Source organism: Gymnodraco acuticeps, unplaced genomic scaffold (assembly GCF_902827175.1).
Source record: "Gymnodraco acuticeps unplaced genomic scaffold, fGymAcu1.1, whole genome shotgun sequence".
Classification (NCBI taxonomy): Eukaryota; Metazoa; Chordata; class Actinopteri; order Perciformes; family Bathydraconidae; genus Gymnodraco; species Gymnodraco acuticeps.
The window spans coordinates 1-19550 of record NW_022990719.1 but is presented as its reverse complement, the minus strand read 5'-3'; the positions used below and the strand labels follow the sequence as shown (position 1 = coordinate 19550).

Below are 19550 nucleotides of genomic sequence, written 5' to 3'. Positions count from 1 at the left end.
GATATCAACAGAAAATATAACATACATTTAAGAGGATTTAGTGGCATGTGGTCCCTTGTCTGTACTCTATCAGTAATGTTTAGTGAAATATGTTGACAAGAAAAGCTGAGGTAGAAAGAAACTGTACAATTGGTGCAGTATTTATGCATGATATTTGTGGGTTTTGTTACAAAGATTTGAATAGAAATGCTTCCTTCAATCTGAAATAAAACTGTTAGGCTTTTGTTTTTTTGTTCCCTTTCCTGTAGTTCGTTCCTGCCGAAATTCCTCCATTGGACTCCTTTGTTTACTTCTGTAATATAGTGTAATATATCACTTTGTTTGGGCTCTGGTTACAGACAGAGGGTGAAAAGACGTTCTGCACCACAGGCAGAACAATACTTGAGAATTGATTTGAAAATAAGTATTTGAAAATAAGACTTCGGTAGGCTACAACACTTGAGTAAATGTAGTAGCCTACTGTGTTTCATTGTTCAAGTACATGCCCAGTAAATCTCCGCCCCACCCCCCCCACCACATGTTTATGGATCGGAAGCGCCGCCTCTAAAAATGATCCTGTGGCTGAAACGCGTTGGGAAAGATGAATGAACCTCCCCTCCGAAAACCTCCTCAGTGACTCACAGCTGACTGGAAACAGTCTTCCAAATCCAGAGAGAATCTTCACCCGAGAGGACGTTCACCGTAGAGCAGCCTGCAGCGCACACACACTCTCTCACACACACACACACTCACACACACACACACACACACACACACACACACACACACACACACACACACACACACACACACACACACACAGCGTGCAACAAGCTCATTTTACGCGTAAAAAATCCAAGGCATTGTTCGGTAACGTTGCGTAAGAGAAACTGATCAACTGAGCAAGGCGGCTGCACAGGGACTTGACTCGAGGGGAGAAAAAAGACAAGACGAAGGAAAAAAGAAAAGATTTCTGCTCGTCTGGAAAAAGAACAAAAATGTCTAAACCTGATTACTCCGGGACGTTTAATATGGTGGAGCAGACTAATATGGACTCCTACCTCGGAGCATTAGGTAATACTTTAAATCTTATTAGCTGCACTTTAAACGGACGTATTGCACACACACACACACACACACACACACACACACACACACACACACACACACACACACACACACACACACACACACACACACACACACACACATTCGTTGCACTTTGTATTTTAAACTATTTTCATTTCTTTGTAGTCGTCTTTTTAATCTTAAATCACTAGATAGGATGCTCGAATCTTGATTTGCATCTGCACATTAGTCAAAGGAAATCACCACCATGTCCTCTCTGTGACCCCACACACTCAGAGGGGTGTATCATCAGTCTGCACTGTGACAAGACAAAGCCCCCCTTTAACAACAATGAAGTATAGCTCATGTTTTATTAATCCTGTTCTTATTAATCTTCTCCCAGATATTAATTTCGCCCTGAGGAAGATAGTGTGCCTGTTGAGTCCCAGCAAAGAGATCACCCACGACCCGGCCAGCGGGGACATGAGGATCCGGACCCTCACCACCTTCAAGAACTTCAACATGGAATTCACCATCGGGAAAGAGTTCACTGAAGACCTGGGACCAGTGGACGGCCGTACCTGTCAGGTGTGTGTGTTGTTGTTTCTGAATATGCAGTTTGACTTGTTTGGACACGTACATCCTTGATATGGTGAGTATCATTTCTTGTTATGCAAGTTTGCTTTGCGTGGTTTTTTAATTTAGGAAGGTCTGCAGGAAAGTCCTCAGACATACCGCTGAGTTTTTGTGTTGAAATCAACCCCTGCTGCTTTAATCCTGCCTTGATCCCACACTGAAGGATGTGTGTGCGAAGGCAGCTAATAACAAGCTGTCTTTCGACACAGTCTTCAGTTTCAAAATCCATCCAGGAACCAGAATAAGCAGCAGTATCATACAGGGGTCAACCGAAAGGAAAAAGAAAAGAAAAGAAAAGCGAAAAATAGGTTTCGATATCAGGAAAGAAGAAAGTCATCACATATTTTTTTGCCGACTAAAAGCAAATCTGTTTTGACTACGCCTTGGCCCAAACAATGTGAAAAAACAAAACAACACTCATCATTTCAGTATGCTGCTCATCTCATGTACTTGCAGGATTGTGGTTTGTATCCTAATGCTTGATTGCTCTCTTTGTAAGCAGCTTAGGATTCAAGCTATAGCTTATTGTAATGTATTGTAACTCATGGCCACATGTTTGCATTGCACAGTCTCATGAGAGCTGCTTCACACAGTAAAGTCACGCACTAACACTCCCTCTCTGTGCCTCTGCAGACTACCGTGAGCTGGGAGGGAGACAACCTGCTCTGTGTACAGAAAGGAGAGAAAGAAGGACGAGGATGGACACACTGGCTGGAGGGGGACAAGCTGCATTTGGTAAGGATGTGAGGGTAGAGAGGGGGGATATGGAACGTTAGGGGGAAAGATGCCAAAGTGGATAAGCTAAATGAGAGAGAACATGCCAATAAGACTTTGCCGTCTTAGTGGGAAGAATTTCTCAATTTGAAGGTTTGTAAAGTGTAGTGCATGCCTGAGGGGGGGAAGTAGGACCCTACAAAGGAAGGCCAGCACAAAAGAGGCTTGAAAGGACGTCCTAATAAAGTGCTTCAAGACCAAGCGAGAGCATCGGTCTTCACATTTTGCTTTAAAAGACTTAAAGATAATCTGTCAATGCTCATTAAGATGTTACACAGTCAGCATTGTTCCGCTAAATAGCTTTTGCTGGATTTTGTAAACAGGCTCTTTGAGTTAAGACAAAGAAATGTGTTGTTGCAACCAAACTCAGGAGGGACTTTAGAAAGAAAATGCCAGTTTAGATGAGGCCGCTGGATTTTAGAGTGGATTGAAGGAGAAAGGGAGCAGCGTGAGAATAATGAAGAGTGAGGGGGAGATGAGGGGGGAAGGAGAGATAAGTAGATGGGGAAAGAGTGGGAGGCTGATCACGAGGTCAAAGGATGACGGGGGATGTATTTTGGATACAATCCCAGGTTTGTGTTTCACTCAGTTCACTTTTCTTTGATGTGCCAAACCGTCCTATTGATTCTCACTCTTCATTCTCCCCCCTTTATCTCCCCCTTGTCCTCTCTGCAGGAGATGAGAGTCGCAGGCATCACTGCCAAGCAAGTCTTCAAGAAGGCTTAATGAAGTAACGGCAACAGAAATGTATCGAATTAATTCTTAATGAAATATAGAGACGGACTTGGAACAAGATTAAAATCTTGTTTATTGTTTTTAACATAAGAATTAATATTATGTGAAAATACCGATATGTAATCTTAATTGTCTCTGTGTTGTGGTACTAACAGAAGGAGCAGAATGACTTGTGTAAACATCCCTTACATACTTCCTTATATTGCACTATCTATCTTCACAATGTTATAAACAAATCATACACATGTCAGTCGTCGCTGTTGCATCTTTACTCCATCACGTCATTCTCCAAGATTTTAAATGTGGTATTGCTGCATATCTTCATTTTTTACAAGTCTTGAGAATACTAAGGAATCAGGGGTCAAAATGTGCTTTACAAAATACTTTTAAAGAAGATTTTCTGGCCATTTTTCCATTCAATAATTCTTAATTACATTACATGTCACTTGTTAGACGCTTTTACACAATTCTTATATTCATATTCTTAACAAATCCCATGGAAAGGCCAACAATGGGTTAATCAGTCTCTCCATTTCTCACCCTTTGGCACTCAGCCCAAACTCATTTGTTCTTAGGAATGTGTAACATTATTAAAAACACACCCGGGTCTTGCCCACAAATATTTGATTTCATTTAAAATAAAAGAAGTCTCACTCTATTCTGAAACAGCTGGGCATCTAGTTTGTAGCAATTAGTTGTTATGCTCAACAATGGAGCTCTAAGGCCCAGAGGAATCAGATGTGTGTATAGTTGTTGGAAGGATACACCCATTGTTGGCTTTGGGCTTTTGGTGGGATTTGCCTTGAGTAAGAAAAATATTCTCAAACCACTGAGCTGTAGCTGAAACCACAGACAGGTTTTTTTTATTCACATCAAACGGACTGACTCAGGAACAGAGCTGCAGCAGTGTTTACAAAAACATACTCTTTAAAGCTGTTAGCTTCATTGTAAATTATTCACAAACATATCACGGAAATTCTCAGTAAAGTCCTGCAGGGGGCAGCAAACATTCAGCAACCCTTAAAAGGTCACCTATTACGCTGTTTTTCATCAATACATTATAGGTCTCAGATATATACAGAACATGTCTCTGATTGGCTGAAACACCAAACAGATCAGGGGGGTGTTACCTTGGTTGCTGATTGGCTAATGGTTACACAAGCCAAAACATCGTTATGACATCATAAGGTGGCCAAAATCTGATCAGCTCATTTTCAGACAGGTTTTTATAGAAATGGATCAGGACAAAAAGAGAGAGAATCTTTGTTCCTGAAACTTTCAGAATCTCTTAACACAGAGGGGACACATGTTGATGTATAAGAGACATGAAGTAGAGGGGACACATGTTGATGTAGAAGAGACATGAAGAAGAGGGGACACATGTTGATGTAGAAGAGACATGAAGAAGAGGGGACACATGTTGATGTAGAAGAGACATGAAGAAGAGGGGACACATGGTGATGTAGAAGAGGGGACACATGGTGATGTAGAAGAGACATGAAGAAGAGGGGACACATGTTGATGAAGAAGAGACATGAAGAAGAGGGGACACATGTTGATGTAGAAGAGACATGAAGAAGAGGGGACACATGTTGATGTAGAAGAGACATGAAGAAGAGGGGACACATGGTGATGTAGAAGAGACATGAAGAAGAGGGGACACATGTTGATGTAGAAGAGACATGAAGAAGAGGGAACACATGTGATGTAGAAGAGACATGAAGAAGAGGGGACACATGTTTGATGTAGAAGAGACATGAAGAAGAGGGGACACATGTTGATGTAGAAGAGACATGAAGAAGAGGGGACACATGTTGATGTAGAAGAGACATGAAGAAGAGGGGACACATGTTGATGTAGAAGAGACATGAAGAAGAGGGGACACATGTTGATGTAGAAGAGACATGAAGAGAGGGGACACATGTTGATGTAGAAGAGACATGAAGAAGAGGGGACACATGTTGATGTAGAAGAGACATGAAGAAGTGGATTTTGCATAATAGATAAAAAGTTTTGGGGAACAAATTGTTTTTTGGGGTTTGAAAACTTGTTGCAGAAACTCCAAGCTGGAGAATGACTCTGAGCTCCATCATTCACTGTAACAACAACATTTACTTGTTTATGTCCCACACCACTCGTCCTCCTGTGGCTCAGAGACGGTCCTGAGGATACCGGTGCAGTATCCGGCACTTCCATTGGTGTGGGTGGATTCAGCAAAAGACACAGAGGCCTTCAGTGGAGTTATGGGATGATAGCTGTTCACACTGTCCTGTGTGCTGCAGCTGACCTCATAGTCTTCTGAGGAGGAAATTAAAATCAATATTCAGTGTGAACATACGTCAAAGTAATAGTACATCAAACAGGCTTTGCACTTTATGTGAGTTATGTCCATCTTAATGGGGCTAAAAGCATTTATGATTAAGGGAAATCATTACAGACTATAGTGCTGGAAACGGGATTTCATTTGTCATTAATAATGGCTACAGATGGTTGGAGCTAATAACATAGTGGGAGTCTAAAGAAGCCGTCCACACATAACAGGAAACTGATCTAATAATCACAGGAAATAATCTAAACAGAGTTCATTGAAATATATTTTTTACACAAACCTCCAGCTGTATCAGTTTGCACTACTTCGGCTAATTGTATAAGGTAGATGTTCTATTAACTGCAAGGCTTGAATATAAGGAGTTATTCGGGTAAAAAGCTATGGTTTTATAGCAATGTCAAAAAAATGATTTCTAGAATAATCATACTTATTGAAGTCTTTGCATTGTTATGTTTATCCACTTGTATTTGTTTGTACATAATCTTTATTCTAGAGCGCACATGGCTAATGTGCAGGATTTAAGTGCACAGTACATCTATGCATCTGTCCAATGGCAAGAGGTAATTTAATCCAAGTGGGACCAAACCCCACCAGCTGGCGGCAGAAAGAAGTTGGATTTATTGGTACTGAATCAATTGGAGATTATTAGGACTGCAATTCTGCATGATATAACATCCTGGTCACTGCTTTTATTAAGAAAGATTTCACAGTAAAAAGGTCAGTAGCTGCTATAATACACTAGTTTTATGATTATGTTTAAAATGAGCTTGGCTTCAAAGGAAGATATGTGGAAATTGATGAGCCCACAATGTCAACAAATGTCCAAACAACACTGCGCATGTCCAAAACTCATTACCTTTTAACTAGCTGCAATCTGATTGGCTACTCGTCAAGCGTTGCCCCGGTGATTATTTTAATGAGAAAGTAATGAGCGGCTACCTTGAACGATGATTTATCTTCTACGAAACACATTTAGTCTACTATAGAAGTCTGTTTTTGGAATAATTACTTGAGTTTAAACGTTTAAACACGTCGGGGACTACGACTTGCCTAGAACTGTTATAAACCAACCTCTGTTAAAAAAAGAAGCGTATTTAACATGAAGCGAATTGGTTAACGGCTAACTGCTAACTGCTAACTGCTAGCTTGTCAGTTAAGACGCTTTATTATTTCCGGTGAATGTTAATCAGAGGGATGATCGACAACAGATTTTCAGGATCTCAAACAACCTTCCAAAAGGATTAACAAACATGAAAGCAGCAGGAAAACAAGGTACCGTTTGGACACACATGGCTAACCACACTGACACGGGGATTAGCAGCACATTGAGGAGAACAGGTGAGTGCTCAGTTTTATTATCACCTGTGTTCAAATGTGTATTTTCAGTCTTTCAGTCTATCCAAGGATGTTGTCCATTCAGGCTTAAAACCATGCACCACAAATATCCAGTGCTCTTAAGTAATTAAGTACATTTACTCAAGTACTGTTCTTGAGTAAAATGTTGAGGTAGTTACTTTGTACTTTTACTCAGAAGGAAATATTGTACACACTACAATTAGTATATTTAGTTACTTTACAGATACATGGTCATCACTTAAATCAGACTTTAGTTCCACCTGGAGTAAATCCACAAGCTACCCTGCAGAATACAAAGTCATTCAGACTAGCTGCACCTTCACCAGCTTTGAGAACACTTTCATGATCAATCATTATAAAACACATCATATATATTATTCTGAAATGGAACAATCTCCATATGAGTACTTTACTTTTGGTACTTTGAGTATATTCTGATGCTAATACTTTTGTATTTTTACTTTGAATGCAGGACTTTTATTTGTAACAGAGTTTTCCTACACTTTGGTACTTCTACTTTTACTGAAGTACATGATCTGTCAGTGCTGGAATTGGGCCGGTACTCACCGGTACGCAGTACCGGCACTTCTGGTTCTGACCCATGGAGTACCGGCACTTCTTGCTCAGTACCGGCATGCTGGCGGTACTCCGGTACTCATGCACCGTGCCAGTACTCAACACTCTCCCGCCGTTCTTATTATACATCCATATATATATATACAGCCGCCCGGTACTCAGTAGATGCGTCATGAGGTGCCGAACGGACATTCTCATAGCTCTAACCGCTGGAGTTTCACAGCGGCTGTCAGCTGTTTACTCCTGTCATTCAAACAGAACGTGCTGGAGAGGGGGCGGGGCTTATCTTCTCCATGTAAATACTGTGGTGGAAACGACTATGTCAAAATTAACCTATTTGACCGTGATTTAATAGTAATACACGTTTCAAAATAATAATAATAATAATAATGCCGAAGTAACAACATACTGAAAACTGTTAGTAAAACCATGTTTTAATGCTTTACAATTTACATACCTAGATGCACGTGTGTTGTGTTTATGCAGTGCAACTCCCACCCAGTGGGTGGCTATGTAGAGTGATAGAACAGAGCAGGCACGCCCCCGAGAGAAGGAAAGCAAGTCACGTCACAAATTAGCATTTCTAAAATGTTAGCGTGGATTAATAAAAGTGCAAAAAGACAGCGGTTGTCGCCGGAAGAAACTTCAAATACAGAGAATGCTGTGCCTGTGTTGGAAATTGTGTCTGATGGGGAGCTTTCTTTGGTTGATCCTCCTGCCTCCAAGTTCTAGTGCATTAGCATTAGCACTAGCTCCGCCGCCTCCTCCAGAGCCTCTAACGTTAGCTGCTGCTGGCTCAACTGCCACCACCAACACCGGGCAAAGCGATGCACCTGACTGCTGGACAACGGACCAGGTGCAATATTTTTGCAAGACCAATGCATGGCTCCTTCTTAAAGATAAGAAGCTAGGATGTCGGATATGTCAAGATGTCAAATCTTTGGGAATACACACTGGACAAGGACTGAAACTGTCAACTGAATGGGGTGAGTGTGCAGTGTCTCATTTCGGTGTTGACAAGGGCAAACAACAAGCTAGCCTGAGAAGAAAAATCAAAGAACATAAAGAATCACAAGCCCATGTAAAAGCTGCTGACATCCTTACATCTGCTTCACGTGAAACTATTCAACATCAAGTGCAGTCTATGCATAAATCTGAATTAGACACCACTATCAGAGTTTTTCGAACGGCATATACAATTGGCAAACATAGCCGGCCATTCACAGACATGCCAATTGATTTGAATGTACAGAAACTGAATGGGCTGAACGTGGGCAGGGTTTTGCACTCCAATAAAACCTGTGGCGAAATCATCGACCACATAGCTCATGAGCTGAAGAAAAAAATGGCAAAAGACATTACAGAAAACCAAAGAAAACTCTGTGTTTTGGTCGATGAATCTATCACTATTAGTGGTAAAACGGTGCTTGTTGTGTGTCTACGCTCAGCATTAGCTGATGCTGAGCCCGAAACGTTTTTTTGGGAGCTGATCGAGTTGGATGGAACAACGGCTGATGACATCACAAAGGCGTTAATGGAGTGTCTTGGAAGAGATTTTAACGAGGACTTTTTAGGTCAGTGTTTAGTTTCTTTTGCATGTGATGGGGCTTCAGTCATGCTAGGGAAGAGAACAGGCGTTGCTACCCAGTTGTGTAGTAAATTCCCAAGCCTGTTTGTGTGGCACTGCTCCAATCATCGTCTAGAGCTGGCAGTTGGGGATGTGGTCAAGGAGGTCTCAGGGCTCAATCATTTCCAGATCTTTTTTGACAAACTCTATTCCTTGTTCCATGCCTCCCCCAAAAATCAGAGGCAGTTTTAGCGCAGTGTGCGCAAGCAGTCGGACAGCGTCTCCTGGTGATAGGGCGTGTTTTGTCCATCCGCTGGGTGGCTTCAAGTGAAAGGAGCGTCAGAGCAGTCTGGGAAAACTACCGAGTGCTTCATGATCACTTCACAAATGCTGCAAACGACACGAGCAGGGATTCCAGAGACAGAGCAAAGTACAAGAGCCTGGATGATGTGCTCACATCTGCAACGTTTGTCAGCAATCTGGGACTGATGTACGATGCGCTCACAGAGCTCAGCGACCTCTCTCGGCAACTCCAAAAAGAGAGATGACACTGCCTACAGCAGATAGGCTCTTAACTCGAGAAATACGAGTTTTTGAATCCATGGTCACCATGCCTGGCCCACACATGACTACAGTTCATACAGCTCTAGCTGAGAAGTCCTTCAAGGGTGTTGCCCTGCGTGAGAATGGCAGGCTTGTACAGATTCATGCAGGTCAGTTTTTTCCGCAGTATGGTAGAGAATCTGAGACACAGAATGACTTCCACAACCTCCTCTCATGTCAGCACAAGAGAAATCCCATTACATGGCCGGGAGGCCCGGGACAATCAGCTAATCCAGGACATGAAAGTTATCCATCCTGGAAGTTGGCCTGAAGAGGAGTTAGACGTACAGTATGGGGACGTAGAGGTGCTACGTTTGTGCGAAGTGCTGAAAGTGGACAGAAGAGAGACTGTTCAGGGCTTTCGCGAATACAAGGAAACCAGGGCATCCCGTACACCTGCTGCCATGGAGCCTCTACTGAAAGCAGTCCGAAACATCGCTGTCTCCACTAGTGAGTGTGAGCGGGCATTCAGCTGCATGAACGATATCCTTACTGCAAAAAGGAATGCTCTCTCTGTCAGCCGACGGTCCAGCCTGGTTTTCATTAAATGTATTGGACCATCACTAGGACAGTTCAATCCGGAACAGTATGTGAGGTCCTGGCTGGCAAAGGGAAGGAGAAGTGCTGATGAAAGAGCCTGTCCAGCTCCAGCCCCTGATACTGATGTCCCCAAGGCCTTCTGGAGCCTTTTCTAACAATGTGAAGTATATTGCAAAGCAGCTCACCCAGTGAGAAGACTTTTGGCATAATGTGCCGATTTGTACAGATCCTGGAGATAGAAGGACTTCAGACCAACCAGGGAGTTATCTGATCAGCTTGGTGTTCAATGTAACTCTTTACCATGGCTCAGACTTTGTTACTTGCAGTTACAGTTTCTCATTTTAGATTGTGCAAATTTTGCATTTGTTTTTACATGTTCTTTGTTCATGCTCTTTATCATTTTTCTGAGTTGGAAAGTTAGATTGCATCATAGTTTACTTTATACATATTTGTATTCTTCAGTGGTGAAGTATATTGCAAAGCAGCTCAGCCATGTGAGAAGACTTTTGGCACTTTTTCGTTTTTCGTTTTCTGAGTTGGAAAGTTAGATTGCATTCAAAATGTACAGAAATACTTAATTTTGTTAAAGCTTTTTATAAAAAATGCTTCTGACCAGAGCTTTGTTTCCTTGTCATTCATGTTGAACACCACCAGAGGGGCTCTCACCTGAAAGGTCTCTGCTGCATGTGTCTTCAGCAGAAGATCTAGACTTTGATTGCTATATTTTCAGTTAATATTGACCTTACTGAGCTTTAGCCATATCCGCTGCCTATCATAAAAAATGTTAAGTACAGTGAACCTTTCTAAAATATACAGTAGTAAAGAGACAAACCCACCAGCATTATAGTAGCCACATTCTTGTTTGTGGGCTGTATATATAAAATTGACTTGAAAAAGTTGCTGATTTTAGAGTACTGGCACCTTTTTCATTCCAATTCAAGCACTGATCTGGGTACTTCTTTCACCTCTGGTCCCTGGTTTAGAGACTATCTGCGTCACGTTTTACTGTCAACATCTCGTATAAAGACATGTAAAATGCATTGGCTTGCATAATATAAACGTGGATGCATTAGGCGTTTCTCACCTGGGTTGAACAGTGGTACATTTGAGGTCTCCTGGCAGTGTCCATTCTGCGCTAAAGGCTGCAGCTGAGTGAAGGGTGCTGCTGGAAACATCTCCATCAGAGAAATGGATATACTGCCACCTGTCACACAGGAAACACACCACAAATAGCTTAAACACACCATAGGACTATTCAGAATCATTGTCACAAGGAATTTATCCTACAATCATTATTATACCTCATCTAATTTGGAACATAGTATTTTATATTCAAGACAAATGTATACTGATTGGCCATTGGGGGTCACTATAATCTCCCACAAGCTATTATCTCAAATCTACATAACTGTTTCCAGGAAAGGTTCCTCATACTTCTCCTTTTATATATATGAACAGCCCTGTTCTATTGTAGTGTACAAAAGCTTAGTGTGTCTCACTACTTAAGTTGTACTGTGCTCATGTATGTTTTAAGTGCAAACACTCACCTCCTGTAGTCTTGAAAGGTGGTTTCAAAAATGCCTTTTCCTTTTTCTCTGTAAAAAATAACAAGTCAGATTCGACTCGGATATGTTACAATGTTGTTATGGTGGAAAAAGTATCAACTTGTTTATTCAGCAAAATGCAGATGTTTGCCTCCTAGTGCCAAGTTCTTTTTACATTTGAATTTCTCTACAAATAAAACTTTAAAATCCATAAAATGTGTGTGAGGAAAGATTAAGAAGCCACAGACATACAACAGACAAAATAGAATAACAAAAAAGGGGAAAGAAAAGGAACAAAGCATTCATAATTAATAAAAATACACCTTAAAGGGGACCTATCATGCAAAATGCACTTTTATACGTCTTTTATACATGAATACGTGTCCCCGGTGTGTCAGGGAACTCACCAAGTGTCAGGAAACACAACCCTCTCTCTTTTCCTCCGTACCCAAATCTCAAAAAAAGGGGCTGCAACGGATCTGATAGACTGATCCAGATTTGAACACTGTCCTGACGTCAGGACGGTGGTGCTACGGCTATTGGGCCAACTCTCCACCTATCAGGGGAATGTGGGGTTGGGCCACGGACGGCCATTGCCGCTCGAAAGCGCTGGAGACGCTGTAGTACATATGCCAGGCCTGTAAGTGGCGCACTAGTCTGCCACAAAAGCAGCGAAGAAGACTTCCCGCGCATGGTTGCCATGGTTGCCTTTCTGTTTATTCTCCGCTGTGGCTCTTTTTCTCCCTCCCCGAGGCAAGCGTTTGCTCCCGCTGCTGTAATTCAATGCAATCCCTCCCTGTCGAGGCAAGCGCTGTCATTCTCTCCGGTTAGTCCACCGGTCAACATGTCCGTTAAAGTTTAAATCTTCCGGACAAAATTAGAAAAGTGCCGGTCTTTGTTATTTATTGAGCTTTAAAACAAATGAATAACGACTCTATATAATAAAACACGGAGGACGGAGATCTATTTTGGAGGGCGTGGTCAGCTGCAGCTCACAGAATCAGCCCCCTCAGCAAGTAGAGCCAAATGAGGCATGGCTAAAATGCATGATCTGTTTGGTATTTTGAAAACAGTATAAATATACCTTATATAGGTATGGCCCTACAAGATATCATTGAAATATAGCATGACGGGTGTTCTTTTAAATAAAGGGCAGAAAAACTAACCAACAAGGAAAATAATTTGACACCCTACAAGCTGTTTTAAAAAACCCCTCTAGGCTTGTTAAGGCAAAGAAATACTAAACTAAAGTATGTATAAGTCTGATATGATTTCCCACACATGTCCAGTTACCTTTACTACAGCCTCAATGTAAATCCATAAGTTAATGCATTTCATTTCAATCATTTCACTTCACAGTTATCATTTCTCCCACTCTGAGCCCATTCACTTTGTGTGAGTCTCATACTGGACTTTCAAACTAGTAGTGAAACCTGAAGTTCTGGTATTGACACATCGATTCACTGGAAATAACATAAATGAAATACAAAAACAACGTCAGTCAAAACATCGCATTGACTGTGCGTAGGAGCCGCTCTCAGTATGAGTCAGTGCCTGTGAAGTTTGCGTCACATTATACCAAATCAGTGTCAGGCTGAACCTACAGGATGTGGTTTCCTCCTTGTCATCTTCACTGAGCGTGTTTAACGTCACGTTATCACACAGCTCCTAAACCCTTACTCAAAAATGATCTGCTTTTCAAACTTTTCTTTTTGTTAATTAACAGACCAAGTATTATAAGTTTCATTTGACCATACTCAGATTAAAATGCATTGCCTGTAAAAACGGAAGCAGTGGTCTGAAGGACATTTGCAGTGACGTTCAACTGTACTTCAGGTCTTTGTTGTGGCTCACATGCGATTTACTCGCAGTGAGTGGGCATGCCTGCACGTCGCCTCTTCGGGAAGACTTTCAACCAGAACAATTAGAACAACAACGACACATTTGACACGTTGTACTGACCTGCTTTGTAAGATTTCCGCTTTCCCCTCCAGCACACCAGACCAAACAGGATGAGCGCGGTCAACACGAGTCCTGACCACAGGCCGGCAGGTAACATCCAGTGACAATCTGAGAGGGGGTTTTAGGGCGACATAAATACGTTTCAACTTGTTATAATGACTTAAGTTCTGGGAATTGAAGCGAGTGAAAACTCCCTTGATTCCTCCTTATCAATGTTCTACGGTAATGTGATTAAAAGGGCTTTCTAAAAATATTCAAAAAAACCCGTCATGATTAAAAAATACATTCCATTTCTATTTATTTCCGGTATTGGTCAATTATGGTACGACACAATGAACCCAAAGCTACCGTCATTAGAGACATCTTAACATTTGCTTACTTACTAATCTGAACTAATGTCAGAAAGAATACTGCTTTCCGGTATTCCTCCATCTTGTTGACTGTAACTCCCTCTCTTGTATATAAGCATATCAAGGACTCTACTAACTCTTTTGTCCCATGCTACCTCGTGTGTGCGATGACTACTTCCATTCTTGCAAGGATAATAAAGGTCCTGATGTTGAAGATCAAGCCGGTGACGAGTGATGTTTTTCTAACAGGAATGATTACTATCAGCTTTACTTCCTCTCTCAAAAGCTTGGTAATATGATATACAGTACTAACTCACTCAATCAATGTTTATCTATATAGCCCAATATCACAAATGTTAACTAACTGAACTAACAGTTAATGTAACTAACTGAAACTCAAGAATGTGAAGATATCATTCAGATTTATAATGACGGCATTAATGCAAAAATGTAGCCTTACGAGATATGAAGTCGCCACAGGTAGCATCAGTTTTTAGGGATCCTGAGGTTTCATATTCCCTTCCCAAGTTCTCACATCTGAAAAACACAAAGACATTTGAAAGACTTTTACGTTAGGCTTAGCATCATTGTTACAGACATACAAGTGATATAGAAGATGATTGTAGTATATGAAGGTCTTCCATTCAGCTTTTTGTGTGGGAGGGGCTCAGGGAATGTTTTAAGTTTGTCCCAGTAACCCTGACTGTTGGACGTATAACCAATAAAAGCGTTTTAAATCAAATGACACTACTTGATAAGATCAGCAGAGATGTCTGCCCACAAACACACGTAGTTTTGGCCGTCTCTTGTCGCATGAATGATGCAGATGACTGTTCACACATCAACATCCTTCTTCAGCTTTCATAATAATAACGATATAGGCTGCCATGGCGATGCCGTCTGACCTGGTGTGGGGGAGACAGGCGGAGAAATCTGACGTGTTGCTGTACGTCCCGTCTTCACACGGAGCACAGATTGTGTCGTTTGTGTGAGTAGCTGCAAGAAGAAATACGGTGTTTCTTTTAATCGGTTGCTCATTTGTACTGTGTTTGAACGTGAGGATATTTGTTGCGTTTTACATTAAAAGCCTACCTTGAACGGTGACCCCTGAACCCAGAGCACAGGGGGAGGCTGGCCTGCAGTGTTCACACTTCTCCTCTGTACAGTAGAAACCGCTCACACACCCACACACTGCATCATCTTTAGTGGTGCACTCCTTCACTCTCATGTGGTTGTTCACTGAAAGAGTCAAAAGAGAGATTCAGGCCAGTTCCAATCCGGACCCGACACCCTCTGCCCTAGCTGCGAAGGACATCTGGAGCAATTGACTGGAAATGATGAAGATGCAGAGGAGAACTGGTTCTTAAAAACTGAAGGTTTTATTGAATGGAATACAGGAGAGTACGCAGGCACATCGTATGGCACCCTCCATTCTGCCAAAACGCTCCTCAGGGCTTCATGTTGAATGGATTCTTAGCCTGGCAGGGGTAGACATTAAGGGTACAATTCCACTGGTCCTCCGGGCCGGTGGACTTGTATTATCACTGGCCCCACCATTGTAACCACGGAGCATTCGTCCAAAACAAATCCACTAATAATGAAGAAAATTAACACATTTGTTGCAATAGTAATTGATGCACTAACTACATCACTACTTGTACTACAACATTTGAATCATCAGTTCTTCCTCATTTTCCTCAACTGTTCATATTTGGTTTATTAAAATAATGATATTGTGGTCATTGTTAAAAAATGTCTGCTATTATTATTTGTATAATGCGCTTTTCTGCCTTCCTGTCATTAGGAGTTAGAAATGTAATGGCTATGTAGTAGATTTAATTAGATCCTTCATTATCCTAAACTGCTGGGACATTTCGCCAATACCTTTATATTGTCTACTCTTCACTTACTTGTCAGCATAGGTCGGCATTGATGTACAGAGCCGACAGAAGGCCTTGTTTGTATTGGCATCATATTGAGAGGTGCAGTGACGCGTCCTAAAACCAGGAAGTAAGCTGCTGGTTCCCTCCACAAAAAGCAATGGGATTTCTCCACAGGATTCTGGAAAATAGCTGGAAATAAGGTCTGTGGAAAACAAACCTGTTTGATAAATGCACGTTTTGTTCAGCCGGATAATCTCCACATGTCTACCCTACTTTTATAATTTTCAAATCATAAATCTAATCGATAGATTATAAAAGGGTTTTAGGACGCGTCACTGCACCACTAGAAGCCAACTCCATCGATCAAGCTGAAACTTTCTCTTCCCTCTTCTTCTCATACTCCCTGTCACTCTCCTTTATACTCCTCCGGTGACTTTCTTTTATTTGAAGATAGTTTTTTGCCCGGCGCTTGCCGGTTACCGCTGGTATTAAAAACATTTGGCGAATGGTTAGGGTGGCGCGATAGTCTGTAGTGAAGGAGCGCGCTCACGGAGCCTGCTCGCGCTGCGCTCCGCAGCAAACAGCTGTTTGATTTTCACCCAACAACGACAAGCGACTCACGGAACGCTATGTTGTAGCGTTGCTCAACGAAACAGTTTAACTCAATTGCTAGTCAAAATACCAATACCACAGGACAATATTTTTTTTAAAACCCTATTTTTAGTGGCCCGAGCGGGCAAGTGGAAAGTACGTTATGCTGGCCCGGGGTGTCTAAATAGTGCTTCCCATTTATAATGTCGAGCCCTGCCTGGTCATAAACAAATCTGCCTGTAGTCAAAACATCTACACTCTAAAAGCAGAAGGCCCTCCAAAGCTGCAGATGGACGTCACAGCTTTTACTACTATCTGCTGTGACCTACTTCTCTTTTGACACAGGGTTTACATACGTCTTTGAACAGTATGGAGCTCATTACTTTCAAGCTAGTGAAATACTTTTGCTCCACACTGACAATATCAAGTTTTGATTCACAGCAGGAGTTAAAATGGTCTCCTCTTTGATGTAACTGAGCTTCAGTTTAAATAGACTCAATGGAAAACAGGAAGATGGATTTGTGCTTCAGTTAACGTAAAGACACAATTAGCAAACATCATTCTATGCTTTATAAAAAGGCAGCATGGGGGAGAAGAGGAAGTGTGGTGTGTGTGTGTGTGTGTGTGTGTGTGTGTGTGTGTGTGTGTGTGGTGTGTGTGTGTGTGTGTGTGTGGTGTGTGTGTGTGTGTGTGTGTGTGGTGTGTGTGTGTGTGGTTGTGTGTATGTGTGTGTGTGTGTGTGTGTGTGTTGTGTGTGTGTGTGTGTGTGGGTGTGTGTGTGTGTGTGTGGTGTGTGTGTTACCCTTCACTGCAGTCCTTCTTGCATTGGCGCCACTTCGACAGGTAGTTACTAGTGGCTGTGTCGGACCCGCTTCCACATTTGGCACACATTGTCATCCTTATTGCCGTCACAGTCAGAGAGCTTGTATTGTCCCTGATAACAAGGTTGAGAAAACGAAAGGCATTCAATAACAAACATACATAAATCATCAGGCCTGTTACATCAATCCAGTCTGTGAGGAAAAACGGTATAGTTTCTAATCCAAAGAAAGAAGTGAAAACGTTAAAGTGTCGACTGACCTGCAGGACAGCGATCGCAGCATTTCCCATTTTTCCCGAGGTGTTTGCCATCTGTGCAATTTATATTTGCCATTTGTTTCCCATTCGATTACAGTCCGCCGCTTGTGTGTCAAGTGTCTGAACCTAAGACGACAATGACTCTGAAACGGCTCCTAACCTTTGAAGTGACAGCTTTTTTTTTTTTTAAATGTACCTCCGCTCAGAGTACATCTCTTCCTCTGATCTCCGCTCTCTGTCTGCTGTCTGAAGGTCGTGAGGCGGCCTGTGTTCCTCTCCTGCTGCTTTACCTACTTCTCATTCAAATCCTACACAGTGGAAAACCCCAGTGCTCCGAATCTGCTGTTTTCCTCTCTCTCTCTCTCTCTCTCTCTCTCTCTCTCTCTCTCTCTCTCTCTCTCTCACTCAGTCTCACTCTCTGTCTCCTCATTTCCTTCCTGCCTTAGCCCTCTCACTGCAGAGTTACAGTGTGTGTGTTGCTGTATAGCTTACAGGCAGTATTTGCACTGTTAACTGCACAATGATACATTTCCTGTCTCCACTACCCCCCTTCCTTTCAGTCCATTGTTTCCCATGAACCTTTGTCCCAATGGCGGAGGGATGTTGTGGAGCTAAAACTGCATTGAGATGTTGTATTATCAGTTGATCTTACAAGTGTGTCCTCCTGCCATTCCTCTTACCAGCAGTCACTCCCTCAATACTGCAAACGTACAAAAAAACAAGCTACAAATAGATTTATAAAATGCCTGCGTTGGCAACATTTGAAGAGATTGAAAGTAAATTATTAGGAAAAGAGGAAGGACCGATGTTGAAGTAGTTTATTTGTGAGGAGTTTTGATCGGATAACGATGTTAACATTAAGGTGGGTTTGAATTTCTGCATTTTAAACCCACTACCACACCGTAACGATGTGTTATAGAAGGGTAGCCTTTTAGATGGAGGAATGGTTATAGCTTGGTTAAAGTGTTTTTGTCATTTATGCATCGTTGTCTCTGGCTGTATATCGTCTTGTGTGAAACTAGATTTTCTCTGGGGCCGCACGATTTGGAAATAACTTATTGTGATTATTTAACAGATGTTGTGATGTGATTTAAGAAGATCGTCGTTAAGTCAATAGAATAAGATTTGTAGGCCGTAATATCTCTCTAGCTCGACAATACTTTTTTCACACATGTATTTAGCCGTTAACAAATATTGTGCTTCCTGCTATTTGAATATTGAGCTAGTCCATGCGATTTGATTACATTTCAATGAATTGTGCACCTCTAAGTAATGGTGGCGTGTGCAGACGCAGCGGCTTGGCTCTCTCTCTGTTTGTTAGTCTAGTTTCTAGCAGCAAGGTAGTAGCATTTAACACGATCTTGTTGCACTGTCATCGCTACTACCTCTGCTTTTACCACTCTTATTTATTTGTGTCTGTTTTTTACTGAAGTGAGAGTTCCCAATGAAATTGTACTTTGTTGGATGACAATAAAGATCTATTCAATTCTATGTAATACCCTTCGTTGTCCTCACTTTTCCTCCACTTCCTCCTACATTTCTGTTAACAACGTCCCTTTGACTTTCCATACCTCCCCTCAGTCTCCTGCTCCTCCTCCTCTGTGGCTCGGCCTCCTCCATGCTGCTGGGATGGGTGGAGTCTCCGGGATATCCCAATGGATACCCGCCCCGCGCCAGTCTGAACTGGAGCCGCTGCGCCTCCAAAGGGCACACCCTCTCCATCCAGCTGCTCCACCTGCACATGGAGGACAGCCAGGACTGTGAGAATGACGCACTGAAGGTCAGAGGGTCGAGAATAAGATGGATGGATAGATGGATAGATGGATGGATAGATAGATGGATGGACAGATGGATAGATAGATGGATAGATAGATGGATAGATAGATAGATAGATAGATGGATAGATAGATGGATAGATAGATAGATGGATAGATAGATAGATGGATAGATGATGATGATAGCTGGAGAGGATAGATGGCT

At 42.0% G+C, this 19550-nt stretch overlaps 2 protein-coding genes across 3 annotated transcripts; one reads left to right on the top strand and one right to left on the bottom strand.

Moving 5' to 3' along the window:
- Positions 1-627: 627 nt before the first annotated feature.
- On the top strand, positions 628-3439 carry rbp5 (retinol binding protein 1a, cellular). The gene is made up of 4 exons (XM_034231643.1): positions 628-1053; positions 1451-1635; positions 2317-2418; positions 3133-3439. The coding sequence occupies exons 1-4, from the start codon at positions 978-980 to the stop codon at positions 3181-3183; spliced, it is 414 nt and encodes a 137-aa protein (XP_034087534.1). The 5' UTR covers positions 628-977; the 3' UTR covers positions 3184-3439.
- Positions 3440-5071: 1632 nt separating this feature from the next.
- Positions 5072-18114, bottom strand: LOC117556350 (tumor necrosis factor receptor superfamily member 5). 2 transcript variants are annotated; one of them, XM_034231642.1, is made up of 9 exons: positions 17574-18114; positions 17297-17426; positions 15112-15258; positions 14925-15015; positions 14480-14556; positions 13670-13777; positions 11711-11758; positions 11248-11367; positions 5072-5487 (listed from the first exon to the last, which is right to left on the bottom strand). In XM_034231642.1, the coding sequence occupies exons 1-9, from the start codon at positions 17622-17624 to the stop codon at positions 5312-5314; spliced, it is 948 nt and encodes a 315-aa protein (XP_034087533.1). In that variant the 5' UTR covers positions 17625-18114; the 3' UTR covers positions 5072-5311. The 2 variants fall into 2 exon arrangements, with proteins under 2 accessions (XP_034087533.1, XP_034087532.1); XM_034231641.1 differs by having other exon boundaries at positions 5072-5490; positions 17574-18107.
- Positions 18115-19550: the final 1436 nt, after the last annotated feature.